The sequence below is a fragment of the Glycine max genome, chromosome 1 (genome assembly GCF_000004515.6).
Source record: "Glycine max cultivar Williams 82 chromosome 1, Glycine_max_v4.0, whole genome shotgun sequence".
Lineage (NCBI taxonomy): Eukaryota > Viridiplantae > Streptophyta > Magnoliopsida > Fabales > Fabaceae > Glycine > Glycine max.
In genome coordinates this window covers 3,532,011-3,549,530 of record NC_016088.4, presented here as the reverse complement: position 1 = coordinate 3,549,530, position 17,520 = coordinate 3,532,011, and the positions used below count along the sequence as shown (strand labels likewise).

General features: G+C 28.1%; 3 protein-coding genes across 6 annotated transcripts in view; all 3 read right to left on the bottom strand.

The window, feature by feature from the left end:
- Positions 1 to 39: 39 nt before the first annotated feature.
- On the bottom strand, positions 40 to 4,290 carry LOC100816715 (WAT1-related protein At5g40240). 3 transcript variants are annotated; one of them, XM_006572995.4, is made up of 7 exons: positions 3,877 to 4,289; positions 3,621 to 3,686; positions 2,985 to 3,098; positions 2,269 to 2,500; positions 1,606 to 1,764; positions 700 to 851; positions 40 to 521 (listed from the first exon to the last, which is right to left on the bottom strand). In XM_006572995.4, exons 1-7 carry the CDS (start codon positions 4,068 to 4,070, stop codon positions 392 to 394), a joined length of 1,047 nt encoding a protein of 348 aa, XP_006573058.1. In that variant the 5' UTR covers positions 4,071 to 4,289; the 3' UTR covers positions 40 to 391. The 3 variants fall into 3 exon arrangements, with proteins under 3 accessions (XP_006573058.1, XP_003517737.1, XP_040860934.1); XM_003517689.4 differs by having other exon boundaries at positions 3,621 to 3,683; positions 3,877 to 4,286; XM_041005000.1 differs by lacking the exon at positions 3,621 to 3,686 and having other exon boundaries at positions 3,877 to 4,290.
- A 5,719-nt stretch (positions 4,291 to 10,009) lies between these two features.
- Positions 10,010 to 13,941, bottom strand: LOC100816194 (WAT1-related protein At5g40240). Of its 2 annotated transcripts, none has more exons than XM_041004996.1 (7): positions 13,330 to 13,941; positions 13,126 to 13,192; positions 12,768 to 12,881; positions 11,779 to 12,010; positions 11,175 to 11,333; positions 10,484 to 10,635; positions 10,010 to 10,286 (listed from the first exon to the last, which is right to left on the bottom strand). In XM_041004996.1, exons 1-7 carry the CDS (start codon positions 13,397 to 13,399, stop codon positions 10,145 to 10,147), a joined length of 936 nt encoding a protein of 311 aa, XP_040860930.1. In that variant the 5' UTR covers positions 13,400 to 13,941; the 3' UTR covers positions 10,010 to 10,144. The 2 variants fall into 2 exon arrangements, with proteins under 2 accessions (XP_040860930.1, XP_040860929.1); XM_041004995.1 differs by having other exon boundaries at positions 13,130 to 13,192; positions 13,330 to 13,717.
- A 2,452-nt stretch (positions 13,942 to 16,393) lies between these two features.
- Positions 16,394 to 17,520, bottom strand: part of LOC100305655 (WAT1-related protein At5g40210) — a 6,640-nt gene continuing 5,513 nt past the window's right edge. Inside the window, exons 5-7 of the mRNA XM_003517687.5 lie at positions 17,001 to 17,159; positions 16,724 to 16,875; positions 16,394 to 16,621 (exon numbers count right to left, since the gene is read on the bottom strand). Coding sequence (XP_003517735.1) covers positions 16,450 to 16,621; positions 16,724 to 16,875; positions 17,001 to 17,159 — 483 coding nt within the window. The 3' untranslated portion in view covers positions 16,394 to 16,449. The remainder of the gene's footprint in view (positions 16,622 to 16,723; positions 16,876 to 17,000; positions 17,160 to 17,520) is intronic.

The window sequence follows — 17,520 nt, the reverse complement described above, 5'->3', positions numbered from 1 at the left end:
AGAAGGTTGCCATCCCAACTAAATTGATAACACACAATCAACCACGAAAAGCAGCACATCCAGAATATATTAAAAAAAAGAAGCAAGATTACAAAACAAACATGGGGGACAGAGGCCAAACTGTGAATCAAAACCAAAAGTAAACTACCTAAACCTGTAATTAGGTATAGTTTGCCTATCATTTACAAAAGAAGAAGCTATAATTTGTGGATTAAAATCCCACCAACAAAAGCTATTCACGGGTGCCATGAGTGACTAAAATTTTTACACAAGTATTCCACTCACGGAAAATATATCCAACAAGGAAGTGCATATCAATGGTTAGCATGATACGATTCATTCACCTGTTTCTGATACGCCAAATTATGGTACGATGATTTCAACCTACCTGTTACGACCTATCTTGCAATAAAGGAGCATTATGGCTCGATGACTCCAAATTCTCAATCTTGTTCTCCTCTCTGGAATTTCCCCATAGTACAGCATAAAATCCTATCACGATTATAACCGCACCAATCAAACTGCAAAGAAGTCATTAGAAATTCTCATCGTCAATCTATTAGAAAAAAAATATTCATTCTGTTAGCATAAACAAATTAACAGGGCTTGGCATAATTTTGAGTTTTTTCAACAAACTAATAATTGTAAATGTGTCATTTTCTCTTTGCTAGAACATGTTCTCTAGTTTTGAAGCTTTACCTTCCAAGGCCGAAATTCTCCCCCAGAAAGATTGCACTCATAGAAACGGTGAAGATGATTCCCACTGGCTTGAACATAGCACAAAACAGAGGTCCTGCTCTATGGACGCACCATGTGGTTAGGGTGTAACGTAACATTGTTGCAACTATTGCCTATTCATAACCATCAAACAAGTAACTGTATTAGGGACCAAGAGCACCAAATTTTGTAGACAGCTACCTAAACCATGTCAAATGTGATCACAAATGCAACCAATAATAAATAATTTGATGTTTTTTTTATTCTAATAAATAAATAAGTATTAAGGACTTCACAACTACAAATCACGAACCTTAGTATGGACACCAAACACAACACATATCTAGACACTTCGATATGACTAATGTCTAAAACATAAGATATATGAACACCGCATACACACAAACAAAGAAATTATAATTAAATGAAATATGAATAATCTATAAAAAATATCTAAATTGATGGTATATTTATAGTTTTAAACCAGTCTTTTATCTTTGTTTAAGTGTATTAGTAATAGTTGTATAAATGTGATGAATTAAGTATTCAAACCAATAAAAAATAATTTTTAAATTAGACACTAGTGTTGGGATGTGCCAAAGACATTTCAAACAAAAAAAGTATATGTACTTCATAATTTTACAATAACTAAGATATTTTGTTTAATCAAGTGAACTAAACCTCTTATATTAATTTGATACTTTTTATATACTACTACATAGCACCGTAAAAAATGAAAATGTATTCATTTGATACTTTTTATATACTACTACATAGCACCGTAAAAAATGAAAATGTATTCATTATTGCATTTTCAACAGGTTTCTTTTCAGTTTTCAATGCAACCCTCCAACTTTCAAATTGACAGTTGAGACAGTGAACTATTACCTGATATAAAATGACACTCAACCCTCTATCGAACTTCAGCTCCCATTCCGTTGGATCTCTAACTGCAATTAAGGCAAATACTCCACACTGAATGGTTGAAAATAAGAATTGGAAGAATACTATGACTGTTACAGCAGGGTATTTCTTTGCAACCGAAGCCTGAAAAATGTAGCAGGAAAAGGAAAAGGCGATTTAATTTGACGTAATTCACATTCAATTTCTTACCCCACACATACATATATAATAAAAATACTCCTCACATCTTAAAAAAATATTCCTCACATCTTTTTGTCTTAAATATTTTAGTATTGATTAATAATAATAATAATATATTTCAATTAGGGTGGATATTATATATATATATGATAAAATTTTGTTGGGGTTGTTCTAGTTTGTACATTATTATCGTTTGGTAATTTATACAAATGAATAATACATTATACTTCTATTACAATTCTATTAATTATTGGATAGAATATGGAAGTAACAGAATGAATTTCATCAAATAATAAATTATAAAAAATAAATCTAAACAATTAAAATTAGAAGAACTGAAATCATACATGACCTAAGTGTTGGGGACAAAAAATTCAATTAAGCCATATATATATTTCTAGGTGTGATGGAAAAAAAAAAAAAGGAGTAGAAAGTAATTAACCCAACCTGATATATGTACCACATGGAACTAAGGAAAGAATCAGCAACCAAAAATATCCCTCCCAAGATCCAGTTTGGTTGTGCCGAAAATTGAAGTTTGTTTGAAGTGTATGATGAATGTGTCCTAAAGATGGGTGGACCCTTGTACAGTATCACAACAAATGCTCCACCAATTGACACTATTGTTCCCAAGACTTTAGCTTGGCTGCTAAAATATCTCCAATGTACTTCTTCCATCCTAAACAATAAAATTGAGATAGTACTAGTCTTCAATATTGCAATTAAAAGTTTGGCAAAGATTAAGTGCAATTAAGAGTTTGGCATATATTAAGAAAGGGTCGGTCCATATTGTTTAACTGGAATTCAATTACTACTACAATATTGAAGCTTTGGAGGTCTCTTCATGCATTAAAATAGCAATCTAAAACCATTCAAATAAAAGGCATAAACAAAGTAAAAAAATTGAACTACCCTATGTTTCTTGAGAGGTGGTTTTCATGTGTGAAGTTAAGGCAACATATATCACAATACTTCTAAAAAATAGGATATTAATGATGACATCAACTGTTGGCTTTATGAAGAAAATTATTTGGTTCTGGTTTGGTAAGGTTAAGGACCAGACTCCAAAATTATTTTCAAGAGACCAATATCCAGTGTCCTAATGTTTTCATTTTGAGTTGTTAATTGTTAGTCTCAATCAGCACAGAAAAAAAATGTGGAACCTGAAAATGAGAGCAAGTACAAAAGTGAAAGCTGGAATGACATTAAGTATAGCTGATGCAAGAGTAGGAGAGCTGAGTTCTATGCCAACATAAGCCATTATATGTGCTGAACTCCTGCATGGTAAAGTAACTGAATCAGAAATTCCACACTTTTCAGAACAAGGACCACACGAATTAATAAAAACAATATAAAAGAAATTGAAAATAAGATCTTAATACAAAAGAACAATAAACCATCAATTTGGTCCCTGGATTATTAGTCTCTCTCCTAGCAGATAATCTCTAAACTAATGAAATTACGTAAGTAATTCTTAAAGTATTGAAAATTCATCAATTTAGTCCCTATGTTGTAACATTGAGAGACTAATTTGAAAGATTTTTCAATACTTAAGAGACTGTGTGGCATGATTTCTAATACTCTGGGCATTATTTATATAATTTCTAATACTTCAACAACCTTTCAGGAGAGAGAGTAATGATTTACTAAAACAGTGAAAAGAACAGTCTATTATTATAATTAACAAGCAAAGCATCCTAATTTATTAAAAAAACTTGAGGGAAAACACAAATATTAATTAACTGACAATTCCAGATGGAAGCATGATAGTAGCAAATAATTAAAAGAGTAATACTAACGCAAAGAGTGCAAGCAAAAAGAAGCTTCCAAGTGCAGGAACTGTGAGAAGAGGAAGCTCTGACCTGCTAATGAAAAAGGATAAGATTTTATTAAACAAAAATCTTTCTGTTGACTTAACTCGTGCTCTGAAACAAAACATATATGTGTGTGTTTTTCCTTCCATGTAGTGCAAGAGAGATATATATAAAGGAAAGAAAGGAAAATATTATATATATAGATTTTAAAAAAAGAAACAAAGAGAGACAGAGAGAGAACCTATGTAGAAACAAGACAAAGGGGAGAAGTATGGAGCTGGAGAGTGCCATTGAATATACAACCATAACATACTTGTTCATCCCATCAGTCATAGCAAATTTGATTACCACCATGCTTCCACTTTGAGTTAGCATAGCCATCAACATCCCCAGAAATGGTAGTAATTTGCCCCAACCATTCACCCATGTGGCCATTTCTTTGAAACCTTCTCTCTGCCCACTCACTCCCACCCTCTCTAGCTACCTCATCCTTTCACTCTTTGTTCTTATTGCTCTTTATGCATAACTGTTTCTCTCCACGTTTCGATTAGATAACTTAACACCTTCCTAAGAATTCAACAATATTCTCCTTAGTCCTTCCCTAGCTTAAAGGGCTATCTGTTCCATACACGTCACATTTGCATTAGTTTTGTCATCTAATAATTACATATAGAATAATGATATTGGAATATCTTGCCATTCTACACTCCTAATTTTTCTTTATCTGTGTTCTTGTTATATCATGACTTAATAATATATAAAAAATTCTTTCTTTTATGGATGTTAAATTGATTGTTGGATATGCTATAAGCTTTTTTTCTATTAACTTGTTATTGATATCAAGTATTTATTAATTTTTGTTAATGATTAATCTATCAGAAAATTTGATTAATCATTTTTAGTGTAATTTTTTTTAACTACATTTTTTCATGTACAAAACTTAAATCCGAGATTTTGAAAAAATAAAATCTGATACCACTTACACCAACAATTTGTTAATTGCTATAATTGTTTTTGTTACGCGCATACACTGTCTTATTTTATTTTGGACAAAAATCTGCAAGAATACACCCCAATTTTGGTTGTATTGATTGGAGTAAAAAGAAGAGAAAGAGAAAAAAAAAAGTAAAATGAAAAAGAGAAACGTAGCTATAATCATTCTATACTTTTTTTAGTACTCTCTCAACTAGTGGTTAAAATTAATCGAAAATAATTAATTTTGATAAATCTCACTAGATCATAAAAAAAATACTCTAATTTTGCTACCTCACAAACATAATGTGCTTAATGATGATGTGCATTGGAAAAATAATGAGAGGTTTTGCTGTTTAAGAAAACAATTAGTAATTGTGAGTAATTAGTAATTTAGATGTACGAATATTCATACTTATTTTACACTATTAATCAATAAAAATTTTATAGTAAGTGTCGCTTTTAAAAATTTATAGTAAGCTTACTTTTAAATAATAACTATAAAAAAGTTAATTTAATACATGTTATGATTAAATTACAATTTACAAATTCTTTGAAATGTGACTTCTTACACCATTTCATCAATTATTATTTATTTGGCAAACATGCAACAAAATAAATTATTGGAGTAGGACAGAATGTCCCGAGCTTTTGACCCATTACTATATGCTTCTTCTTCTTCTTCTTTTGACCCATCACTAATAATAGGAGAAGGCAGTGGCCAAATTAAGCCCAAAGGATGAATCAATGTCTACCACAATTCTGCGAATTGAATTTGAAGAACTATATCCTCACTGGTTTTGCCCACATTAGAAAAGATTGACTCATTGCGATTGTTCCAAATCCAGAAGCAAGGTATATACCACTTCCCATTTCATCCCATCTGGTGTTGAATAAATAATAATTGAGAAAATAGTGTTTGAAAATGGGACAATATATATATAGGTTAGCGGTTTTCGATTCTCATTCATCTTATAATTTTCAAAAATAAAAAAACATGGATGCTGTGTTCGATTATAATACATGTAATTTTTCTTTCTTTTTTTTTTTTTTTGAATGCGTCACAATTGAGATATATCAGAAAATGGGACAATAGCTCCCTTTAATAAAAATGAAACAATATGCTAACATACCAAGGATTCAGTTAACTTTAATATGTTTTCTTTTATAGCCTTTAGTTTATAGTTTAGGTGAGTTAGATTTGAAAGATTCACCAAGATCAAAATATATCTCATGAACCAAAGCTTAAAGAATATTTATATAAGTATTTACATATAATTTATCAACTATTCACATTAACAATGAAATTCAAACTCACATTGTAGGATATAAAATCTAATTCTTATCAATTGTACTAACATTTTTAATATGTTTGTTATGAGTGAAAGGCGACACCATGATTCATGAGAATGAAAAAAACCATCATAAATTTCAATCCTTCCATTATTTGTGTCTTACGTAAAAAAGAAGGATGAATAAAAAGTAATATGGGCCCGTTTATGCAGCAGTCCGTCCATCTTGGGAGTGAAAAAAGAGGAAAAAGTGTCTAGAACCTCTGGGTATAATAAAATGATTAAAGTGTCTTTATTTTTCTATATCTTTTATTAATTTTATTCAATAGTACTTCTTTTCATTTATCAAAATTAAATTTATTCATTGTATAATTAATTTTAAAAATCCAAAATATTCCCAAACGTACTTATAATATACTAACACACTTCGGTCACCTACTCACCTTATTCTTAATTTTGCAATAAAAACAAGAGTCAGTCACCCAATCCATTCCACTGTGCTTTGTGCAGGTGGAACTTTCACAATACTTTCAATGGGGTCAAATATGATTTAGTATGGTAAGAGAAGGATATTTGGGGTAATTCGTTCAAACTTTTATATATATATATATATATATATATATATATATATATATATATATATATGATGAAGGATCTATGAGGGTAATTTAGATCTGTTACATTATTTTACTTGAAATATAATGATTTTTATTCATCAAATCATTAAATTATATTTATATATTATTAAAATTATTTGTGTCAAAAATTATATTAAAATTGAACAACAAGAATAAGATAATTAAATCATCTATATTTTAGTATATTTTAAAATATTTATATTATGTTAATTTTAATATATATATATATAATATAACAAATCATTTTGAATTAATATAAAATTTTATATATATGATCTATCTAAAACGAACTTTCAATTTTATAGTGAATTTTAAAAAATATTATTCAATTGAAAGTTATAAAATAATATAATAATTATCAAAATTATATTAATATAATTTAATTTTTCTCTCTAACTGATGTTAATGTCATTACGATCAACAACAATAATTATAATAACGGTGACAAAGGAATCACTTATTAGAAATATATATAATTTTTCACCAAAAAATTTAAACGAGTTAAATTTTAAACTTATATAAAAAAATCATGTCTCAAATCACAACCAATATTACAAAAATATTTATAAATTACCTACAACTAACTAACATCAACAAAATAACATAAATTCAACTCACATTCTTATAAGATATTGAATTAGAAAGAAATATTTTTTTAATATGTATTTCTTTTATTCCTAATTATAAGACATAGCCGACAAAGTCATATTTATTAAGAAAGTTGATTAATTTAATTATTAGCATTAAATTTATCCATAATTTTAGCATTTTTTCAATTTTATCCTTAATTTCATTGAAAATTTATTTATCTTTCTTCTATTTTCATGGGAGGAAAAGAAACAATTTGAGACACTTTAATCAAAAAATAATTAATACACTAAATAATTGAAATGAAATCTTAAAAGAAGAAATAACTTTTTTTAAAAAAATATTTCTTACAAACAGAAAAAATATATATATTAGAAAGATATATGACATGACAGATATTATCTTCAGGAAATATAGCAAGGACCGAGAGTAAAATATTTGTCGGTGGCTTAGCTAATGACTTGCCACTTCCTAGTTATGACTGGCGGGTCAAACTATAAAGTCGTTTCCTAATACAAGGACATGATTTAGATAGGATATGACTACATCGTATAGTCTCCATCTCAATTAAAGCATTTCAAACTTTTTTATCAATCTTACATGGGCACAGCAGTTTGCGTGCATAAATAATTCTGTTCTTTTCTTCCTCCTTTGTTTTCTTCACCTTGCATTATACTCCGTGTTGATTAATAAAATCCATAATGTGTTAATTACAATATTCATGATGATTTGAAATGAAGGTAATCCATATTGCGTGCATAAATAACTTTTTTTCTTTTTCAATTCGTTGATTATTGCCCCGTGTTTGTTGATATGGCTGAAAATTCTTTTGTTTTGAAGATGAACCGGAAAGATTAGTGAATGTTTGGTTTGATTGTTTTCTGTTTTCATTTTCATTGTAAATAGAAAACGGTGATGAAAATGTGTTTGGTTGGATTTCTGAAAACATTTTCAGTGAAAATAAAAACAGGAAACAATCCGAAAATAAAAATAATAAATTTTCGTTTTCAGTGTTTTTAGTTGAGAATATAAACTTCATTTCGGATAAAATGAAATTGTGGTGACAATTAATGTAATTTTAAACAAATCTAAAAATACAAAAAGATAAGAAGTCATTATATCATAAATTTTCAGTATTTTTATTTCATGAAAACTGAAGACAAAAAGTCAAACCAAACATATTTTCAAAATTCTAATCTTCTGAAAATGAAAACAATTTTTAAAAAATAAAAACAGAAAATAAAAATAAAAAGTAAAAATGTAAACCAAACACACCCTTAAATTTTCTTTATGTTGATTTATTAGTGGTTTTTTTTTCCTATCGAAGAAACAATTCTAGCGGCTACGGCCGTCAGAAATGGTTTCAATCAATTTTCGGCAGTTTTTACCACCAGTAAAATAAAGCCACCAGAAATATTTTTGAATAATTAAAAATTAACCATCATCTCTACATATAACAGAAAATTTAAACGAAAAGGACAAAAAAATCACGGACGCAAATACTAGAGATTAAAATCAGTCAATTTTTTTGTTAAAAGACTAAAAATGAAAAATGTAAAAGGTTTTGAGATTAAAAACTTAATTAATTCTTAATAAAATTTACATGAATTTTACAAGTTAATTAATAGAGCGTGTTTTGGAGAAAGTTACAAACTACGGCGCGTTAATAGAGCGTGTTTAATACTAGCTAGTAGCATTTTAAATAGACTTTGACAAGTGCATTCAAGTTGTTGCAAGTAATAATTTTGAAACGGTAAGAGTTAACTATCCTTAGTAAGAATTGAATATTGTTTTTAAGGATCCAATGATACGATTCACAACTCCCAAAGAAAATTCTAATAAATACCACAAGAATAATTTAGATTGAAATTGTTTGAGAGAAAACAATAATTAAAATTAAAAAAAAATTAAAGAATTAGTTTTGGGTTTTCATTTAAGAAAGAAGAATTCAAAAACACAAAGAATCTGAGTTAATTCAAATAAACAAGAAAGTCGTTAGACTTAGGTCTCATTTATTTTCATTTGGAATTCCTATTTTGAGTATTAATTTAATTTAGCTTCTATAATTATTATTAGATTTGCTAATTTGTTTAAATATTTTTTAGTTAATTGGTTTTTTATAAGAAAAGTGATAAAGAGGGACGGTTCTCCCAAACTACTAAGTAAGGAACCAATATTATATATGTTGAAAGACTCACCTAAAAGATTATTATACAAGTTTAAAGCTCAAGTAGTTTCATCAAATTGCAATTACTTCTCAACCAGTCCTATGCGCATGTTATGTAATTTCCTAGATAGCTTTATCCACCAAGCAATTTAAGTAACACAAAGGAATTTGAATCCACACTCGTGAGGAAGGTGAGAAAATCTTTGTTCACAATTAAAAACCTTAACTATTTAGAAAATTAGTTTCTCTATTTTCCTTTTCCCAACTGTCCGGTGTTATCCATATAATTGTGTTAATATTTAGTTTTGTTAATATTTAATTTTGTGATTAATTTTAAAAATATGTGATTTTCAAGGGACAGCAAAGGAAAAGTTGAGAAAGGAACAACAAAAAAGTCAGATCCAACTTTTTAGCGGACATTCGGTAGAAGAAAAATAAAATATCATTAATCTCAAGTATGAATAAAATTTGTTTAATTGAAGATAAATATTTTTAAAATTATTTGCATAAGTTCCTATGAATCAAAGAGTTAATAATATTTTATCTAATATTTTTATAAGTTATTCTAATTATTTATTATATATTAAGTGATCCAATAAGAATAATGTAATATCTTCACATAAAAAAAGAATAATGTTAAGTTGGGAAAGTTAGATTGTCAATATCCCATGAAAAAAATTTGAGTGAAATTTAGCTAAAAAATATTTTTGGAAAACATTTTTCTCAAAAATATTATTATTATTAAAAATAGATACATGAAAAACCAATACATAAACATTACAACTTCTAACTAACTTTTTAAGTGTTTTGCAATATCACATTGTTCTCCATGTCAAATATTCAACCTACCTGTTACGTCCTATTTTGTAATAAAGGAACATTATGGCACGATGACTCCAAGTTCTCAACCCCTTTCTCAATCTTGTTATCTTCTATGGATTTTCCCCACAGTACGGCATAAAATCCTATCACGATTATAACCGCACCAATCAAACTGCAAAAAGTCAATAGAAAAATTAATCGTCAGTGTAATAGAAAAGAAAATCCATTATTTTGACAAATTGATGGGAATTGGCATAATTTGGACATACAAGTAAGTGTATGTTTCATTTTTTCTTGATAAATAATTTTTGAAGTCTCCATGAAAAGCAATTAGTTGCAGAGTGGTTTTTTCTAGTTATAAAATTTTACCTTCCAAGGCTTAAGTCATCCCCGAGAAAAATTGCACCCATGAAAACGGAGAAGATGATTGCCACAGGCTTGAACATAGAACAGAACAGAGGTCCAGCTTTAAGGACGCACCACGTGCATAAGATGTAACGTATCAATGTTGCAGCAATTGCCTATTCACAATCAGCATTAAATTAGGAACCACAACAACCAAATTGAGTAGACATCGAACTAAACCATGCTAATTGCCACAGTAGTAAACTATTAATTACCCTTTTTTAATTTGATGCTTTGTAAATACTTAACAGTGTTAAAAATTAAAGAGAAAATAATTTATTAACTGATTTCACCTATCTCATTCATCATAGTTAATCAATTAAGTTAGATCTTATTGATAAATAAAAAATAGTTTAATAAAAGATTTTTACACCTTTATTTAATTACAAATGATTATATATAGTAAATTGTTACTTTTAATAATAATTACATCAAAAAATATCTATTATGATTATTATTTATTTTTTGTCATTGTGACATTAGTTATAAAATATTCATTAACTTTATTAATAATCAATATTTCCCGAAAAATCTGGCTTGATTTCAATATTTCATTTTTCAACCATTTCTTAGTGAAACATTTGTCAAATGATTCCTTTTCTCATCTTTCAATCCTCTCATTTTCAAATTGACAGATGGGGCAATGACCTGTTACCTGATATACAATGCCAATCAACCCAATATCTAACTTCAGCTCCCATTCCGTTTGATCTTGAACTACAATTAAGGCAAATACTCCACACTGAATGGTTGAAAATAAGAGTTGGAAGAATACTATGGTTGTTACAGCAGGGTATTTGTATGCAACCGAAGCCTGAAACGTGTAGCAGCAAAAGGAAAAAAACAATTCAAATTATATGATTTTGATACTCAAATTCTAAATATTTAATCCTCAACTTCCCAGTTACACGGATTAAGTTTCTTACCCTGAAATTTCATTCAATAATTAACAAAAATATAAAAGGCGTATAATATATCTTTAGTTTGTATAGATTTGTTATATATAGACACACAGATAAAGAAATACAAAAAAATGGCTTTTGTCATATTCTATAAAAAAAAATTTTATCAAACATTTTGTATATTTTTTCTTATTGTTATAAAACTATAAGGAATGAATATCAACAATTAAAATTAAGGGACTTAAAATTGCACATGACGTAAAGTGTGGGGGATCAAAAATTCAATTAACTCATTTATTTTCTTGGTAAAGACTCATTGATGAAAAAAAAAATATAGTAGGAAGTAATTAAGCCAACCTGATATATGTACCACAGGGAACAAACTATAGAATCGCCAGCACAGAACATCCCTCCCAAGATCCAGTTTAGTTGCTGCGAAAATAGAAATTTGTTCGAAGAGTTTGACAAATGTGTCTTAAAGATGGGTGGGCCCTTGTACAGTATCACAACAAATGCTCCAGCAATTGATACTATTGTTCCTAAGAACTTGGCTTGGCTGCTGGAATGTTTCCAATGTACTTCTTCCATCCTAAACCATTAAATTGAGATATTATTAATAAAGAACACTGCAATTAGAAGTTTGGCATAAATTAAGTGCAATTAGAATTTAGAAGTTTGACATAAATTAAGAAAGGATAGTTCCATATTGTTTAACTAGGATTCAATCGATTTAATTTTGCTGAGGTCTTGATATGAATCTATTTATTGATTGTCTTCAAAATAGATAAAGAATAAAAAAAGAATAATTCTCCATGATTTCTCTAATTTTTTAATGCTGTCCCAATAGCAAATAGCAATCTAAAACAGTAACAGCAAAGTTACATTTCACTGAATTAGGTAAGTTAAACGGATCACATGATGCTATTTGGAGATGTTATAAACCAAAGTTTTAAAAACATTTTGTATTGTGAAATTTTACTTGACCACTTCTTTGAAAGTCTTTTTGTCTCCTTCTTCCTTCTTCCTTTTCGCAGAAATAAAATCCAAAATATTTCAAATAAAACAAAAGGAAAGTTACGAAACTGAACTACCATTTGTTTCTTGAGAGACGTTTTTCATGTGTGAAGATAACACAACATATCTCAAAATCCTTCTAAATAAAACCAAATTAATGATGACATCGACTGTTGGTTTTATGAAGAAAAATATTTCCTACTGGTTTGGTTAAAGGCTAATTAAGCACCAGACTCCAAAATTTTCAAGAAACAAGCATCCTCAAGATCCTATTATTTACAATTTGAGTTGTACAAAGTCACATTAGTACATCAATAGAAAAAAAAAATTACCTAAAAATGAGAGCAAGTATAAAAGTGAAAGCTGGAATGAGATTAAGCATGGCTGATGCAAGAGTAGGAGAGCTTAGATCTATGCCAACATAAGCCATTATCTGTCCTGAACTCCTGCACGGTAAAATACTAAATCAGAGATATTCCACATTTATCAGAACTAGGACCACATGAATAATAAATATAACCAAGAAAAGAAGCTGGAAAATAGGATATGATAAAAAAAAAAGAACATTAGTACATAATTGACAAGAATAGCATCCTAAGTTATAAATAATTGAGGTATAACACAAAGTATTATAATTAACTAGCAAGTGCAAATGGAAGCATCATAATATAATAGTGATAGAAGTAATACCAACCCAAAGAATGCAAGCAAGAAGAAACTGCAAAGTGCAGAGAATGTAAGAGGAGGACGCTCTGACCTGCAAATGAAAAAGGGGAATTATACCAAAAAATATTTCTGTTAAACTTTGTTCTTTCAAACAAAGAAGATACATTTCCTTCCATGTAATGTAAGAGATAAAAAGAAGATGAGAAAAGAGAAAAGAGAAAAGAGAACCTGTGAAGAAACAAGGCAAAGGGAAGAAGCAAGATGGTGGAGAGTGCCAAAGAGTACACAACCATGACATATTTGTTTATTCCATCAGTCATGGCAACTTTGATTACCACCATGCTTCCACTTTGAGCTAGCATAGCCATCACCATCCCCAGGAATGGGAATATATTGCCCCTACAATTCACCCATCTCCCCATTTCTTTGTAATCTTCTCTCTGCCACTCCCACCTTCTCTCTACCTCATCCTTTTTCTCTTTACTCCTACTGTTTTCTATGCTTTACTACTCATTTTCCGCACCTTTGGCTTACATAGATAGTATTAATTATTTGGACGAAAAACTTTATCAATTATAATAATTTTATTCGACTAAAAAAAATTGCCTCCAAAAAAAATAACTTAAAAAATCTCAAATTCAACACTACCAAATAAGTTAAAATAATCTCAAACAAATTATTTCACACATTTATGTCTTACATGATGTAGACCACAAAATATTGAAACTCAAGATTAAAATAATCTTATATTAATTATTTTACATGGCATAATTAATAATGACAAAACCATACTCGTTTTCTTTTTCTTGTAATGTTCCATACCACCGTACCGTTCAAGTCATATGTGCATAATTTTCATTATCTTACGTATACAAGTGGTCTTGTTTCGTTTTCAAAAATAAAAAAGTAAGGATGATTGAAATGGTGTCCGTTCGTTTTCATCATAGCCATTACCCACCCACTAATTTTGCTACCTCAGAAAAATGATGTGGTTAAGGGTGATGTGCACTAAAGGACGAAGACTAATAATCGAGAGGTTTTGTTGTTTAAAAAAGCAATTAGTAATTTATATTTAGATGGATGATTATTTATAATTATAATGAATTTACCTTTTATACACTGTCATAAATTTTTTACACCCTAAACTAATAAAAAATTATTAGATAGTATAATTTTAAAGATAAATATTATAAAAATTCATAAAGTTACCATACATCATGATAACTATATTAAGTGATACTGTAATTTTTTTTACATGGGGAGAGTTGATGCATAGAAGGGAACTCCTAGGGACACCTAATATTTTGCGGGTACACCCGTATAACAAGAAAATGTCAATTTTGTCCTTTTATAAGTTCAACATGGATTTTTAATCCGTAAACCTATGATTTTTGCGTTAGCATGACACACTAATTAACTGAATTAATAAACTAATTATATTATAAAATAATTAATGTCACTATATATAATACTAAAATTTTTAATGTATATTTAATGCACATGTAAATTAACATAATAAATTTTGTGATAATTAATTTGTTTACATATATAAATTGTAAATAAAAATCATAAGTTTAATAAAAATTTACATATGTAAAAAAATACCAAATTTATTTAATTATGAATTGTTGTAATAAACATCTAAATACATCATTTAATTAAATATTATATTTTTTAATTTTCAATCACTATAATAAACATTCAAATACATCATTCAATTAAATATCAAATTTATTTAATTATTAATTACTGTAATAAACATATAAATACAACATCCAATTGAATATCAAATTTTGTAAATACAATAATGTATAAAAAATTATAATTTTAAAAAAAATTCAAAATATACAAATTGACAATCCGTATGATTCATACAGTAAAATTCGATGATTTTTTGTCGCCAAAGAAAAAAAAATGAATATTAAAAACATTTAAAACATACATATTGACAATCCGTATAATTGATACGGATTAACAACCATATGATTAACTATTTAAGCTTATGGATTAATAATTCCTATTGAACCTACAGATTATCAATCCATATTGGACTTACAAAAGGATAAAACTGACATTTTCATGTGACATTAGATATACCAGTAAAACTGCTTGGTGCTAGCAGTTCCCTGCATAGAATACTTAATTATTACATGCTTGGAGTACTATGTTTAATTGGATAAAATGTCGAGACCTTTTGGCCCACCTCCTTTCATTCAGACTCGCAACTTCTCATTTCAGTCCATACGATTGAATATTGCTCTCTAGTTAGTGCCAATTCCTGATTAATAATATCACTATACACCCTTATTTTCAAAATAAACAGTGTTAGGTTGTTTTATATAGATAAAAGAAAAGTTAATAAATAGATAAAAATAATAATTTTATAAAATTAATTTATTAAATAGATGAAACACAGTAGTATTAATATTAGATTTAAAAACTAAAATGATATTTATTAGAAATATAAGTAAAAAAAATATATTAAAAAGTCATATACAATATTTAATTTGGAATATTTTTTGTTTCAAATACTTGTTTTAGAATAGAGATAGTATTTGGCATTTACAATCTTATTTACAGATTGCTCGATTTTCATTCATTATTTAAAATATTAAAAAATTGGACAGGTACGTTAGTTATCCGTTCAACCTAAGTAGTAACTTTGGATTAAAATTTGTAAACTTTAGTTTAAAAATTAAACTTACAAAAGCAATTCAAGTTTTACTTTTGGAAAACCCAATTTTCGAACAAAATTTTAATGTATAACTATACTTTTAAGGTAACTGAAGATGCGATAAATTATGTTTATTCTCCAAAAATATGTTAAGCACTTTAAAATACTAGGTTTTTTAATGGTCAGCCAAACATGTCCTGTATGAATTAAAAGTACGAAGATTCTTTTCGGTTAAATTTTCAACTGATGAATCCTAAGAAAGGACTTAAAAGAAATTTAGTTGTGATCTAACACTTTAAAATGCTCTGCATTTAGATTTAAAATAGAATAAATAATCAAATTTATCTCTAAAAGTATGATAAATTGATCTCTAAAAGATAAAAAAATATAAATTTATTTATTAAATGTGCAAAAATATAACAAATTAACTTTATTGTTATATTTGTGAGATAAATTTGTCATTAAACTTTAACATTCAATAACTAATTTAACATTAAGTTTTAAAGTTTAAAGACCAATTTATCATTAAATTTTTTATAAAATTAGTTTGTCTTATTTTTTATGCTAATAATTAAATTTATTTTTTATCTTTTAGAAATTCATTTATCAACGCAATATACTTTCGAAAACGAATTTGAGTATTTAGGCGTTCAAATATCTCAATTCTCATGTTATCATACAAAAGAACTTTTGCCCTTGCTTTGGTCCAGCAATAATGCGGCTTCAGAAGATGACGATGAGATAATGGTACTAATTTCATAATTTTCACAGACAATCTTTTCCTCTTGAGCTTGGCCCCATATTACACCATAAAACCCAACTGCTATTATAGCAGCTCCTATCATACTGCACAAAAAAAATTAAAATTCAACATCTTAAAATACTAGGAGAAATCAAACAATATTTACTAATTAAGCAATAAGATTCTTTTACTCATAATTACCATACCTTCCAAGATATAAAGCGTCTCCCAAAAATGCAACCCCCATTGCAAGTGCAATGACAATTTCTAAAGGACTGAACATAGCAACATATACAGCCCCCTTCTTTCGACATGCCCATGCATACACCACACTTCGTGTAGACATCACAAAGATTGCCTACAAAAGTCATAAAATAACTATAATCATAAAAAAAAAAAATGGTCACAAATCCCAATAGTACAAAATTATTGGTCTTACATATAGCTTTTGTTTTTCTATTTTGTGATAGTATCCATACTTACTGAATAGAATATGCACACCAACTTCATATCAGGTTTAAGTATCCATGCCTTAGGATTTTCCTCTGCAACGAAAGCAGTTATGAAAGATAGGATAACAGAGAAACTGGTACTAATGGTTATTAGTATTAGCTCTTCAGGGTAGTCTTTGATAGTCCAGGTCTGCATAATGTATAAAAAAAAGTTTGATTTTTGTTATGTGAGGACAAAGTACCACTACAAAAGGAAAATGACATTTAATAATAGGGAAAAAACATAGTTATTGTTAGAAAAATCTGAGCTTTTACAAGCCACACGTGGAGTTGGTGGCCCTTTATCACAAGCTGGATTTGTTATTTTCAATTAGGCTTAAATATATTTTTCTTATCTAATAAATATTTAATTTTTATGTTTATTCTCTAATAAATTTTTATTTTACATTAGTTTTCTAATAAAATAATAATTTTATTTTTTATTCTTAATATTTTATTTTAATCACTAATAAATTGACGAATCTTATGCTTACTTTTTACGAGCCAATCAT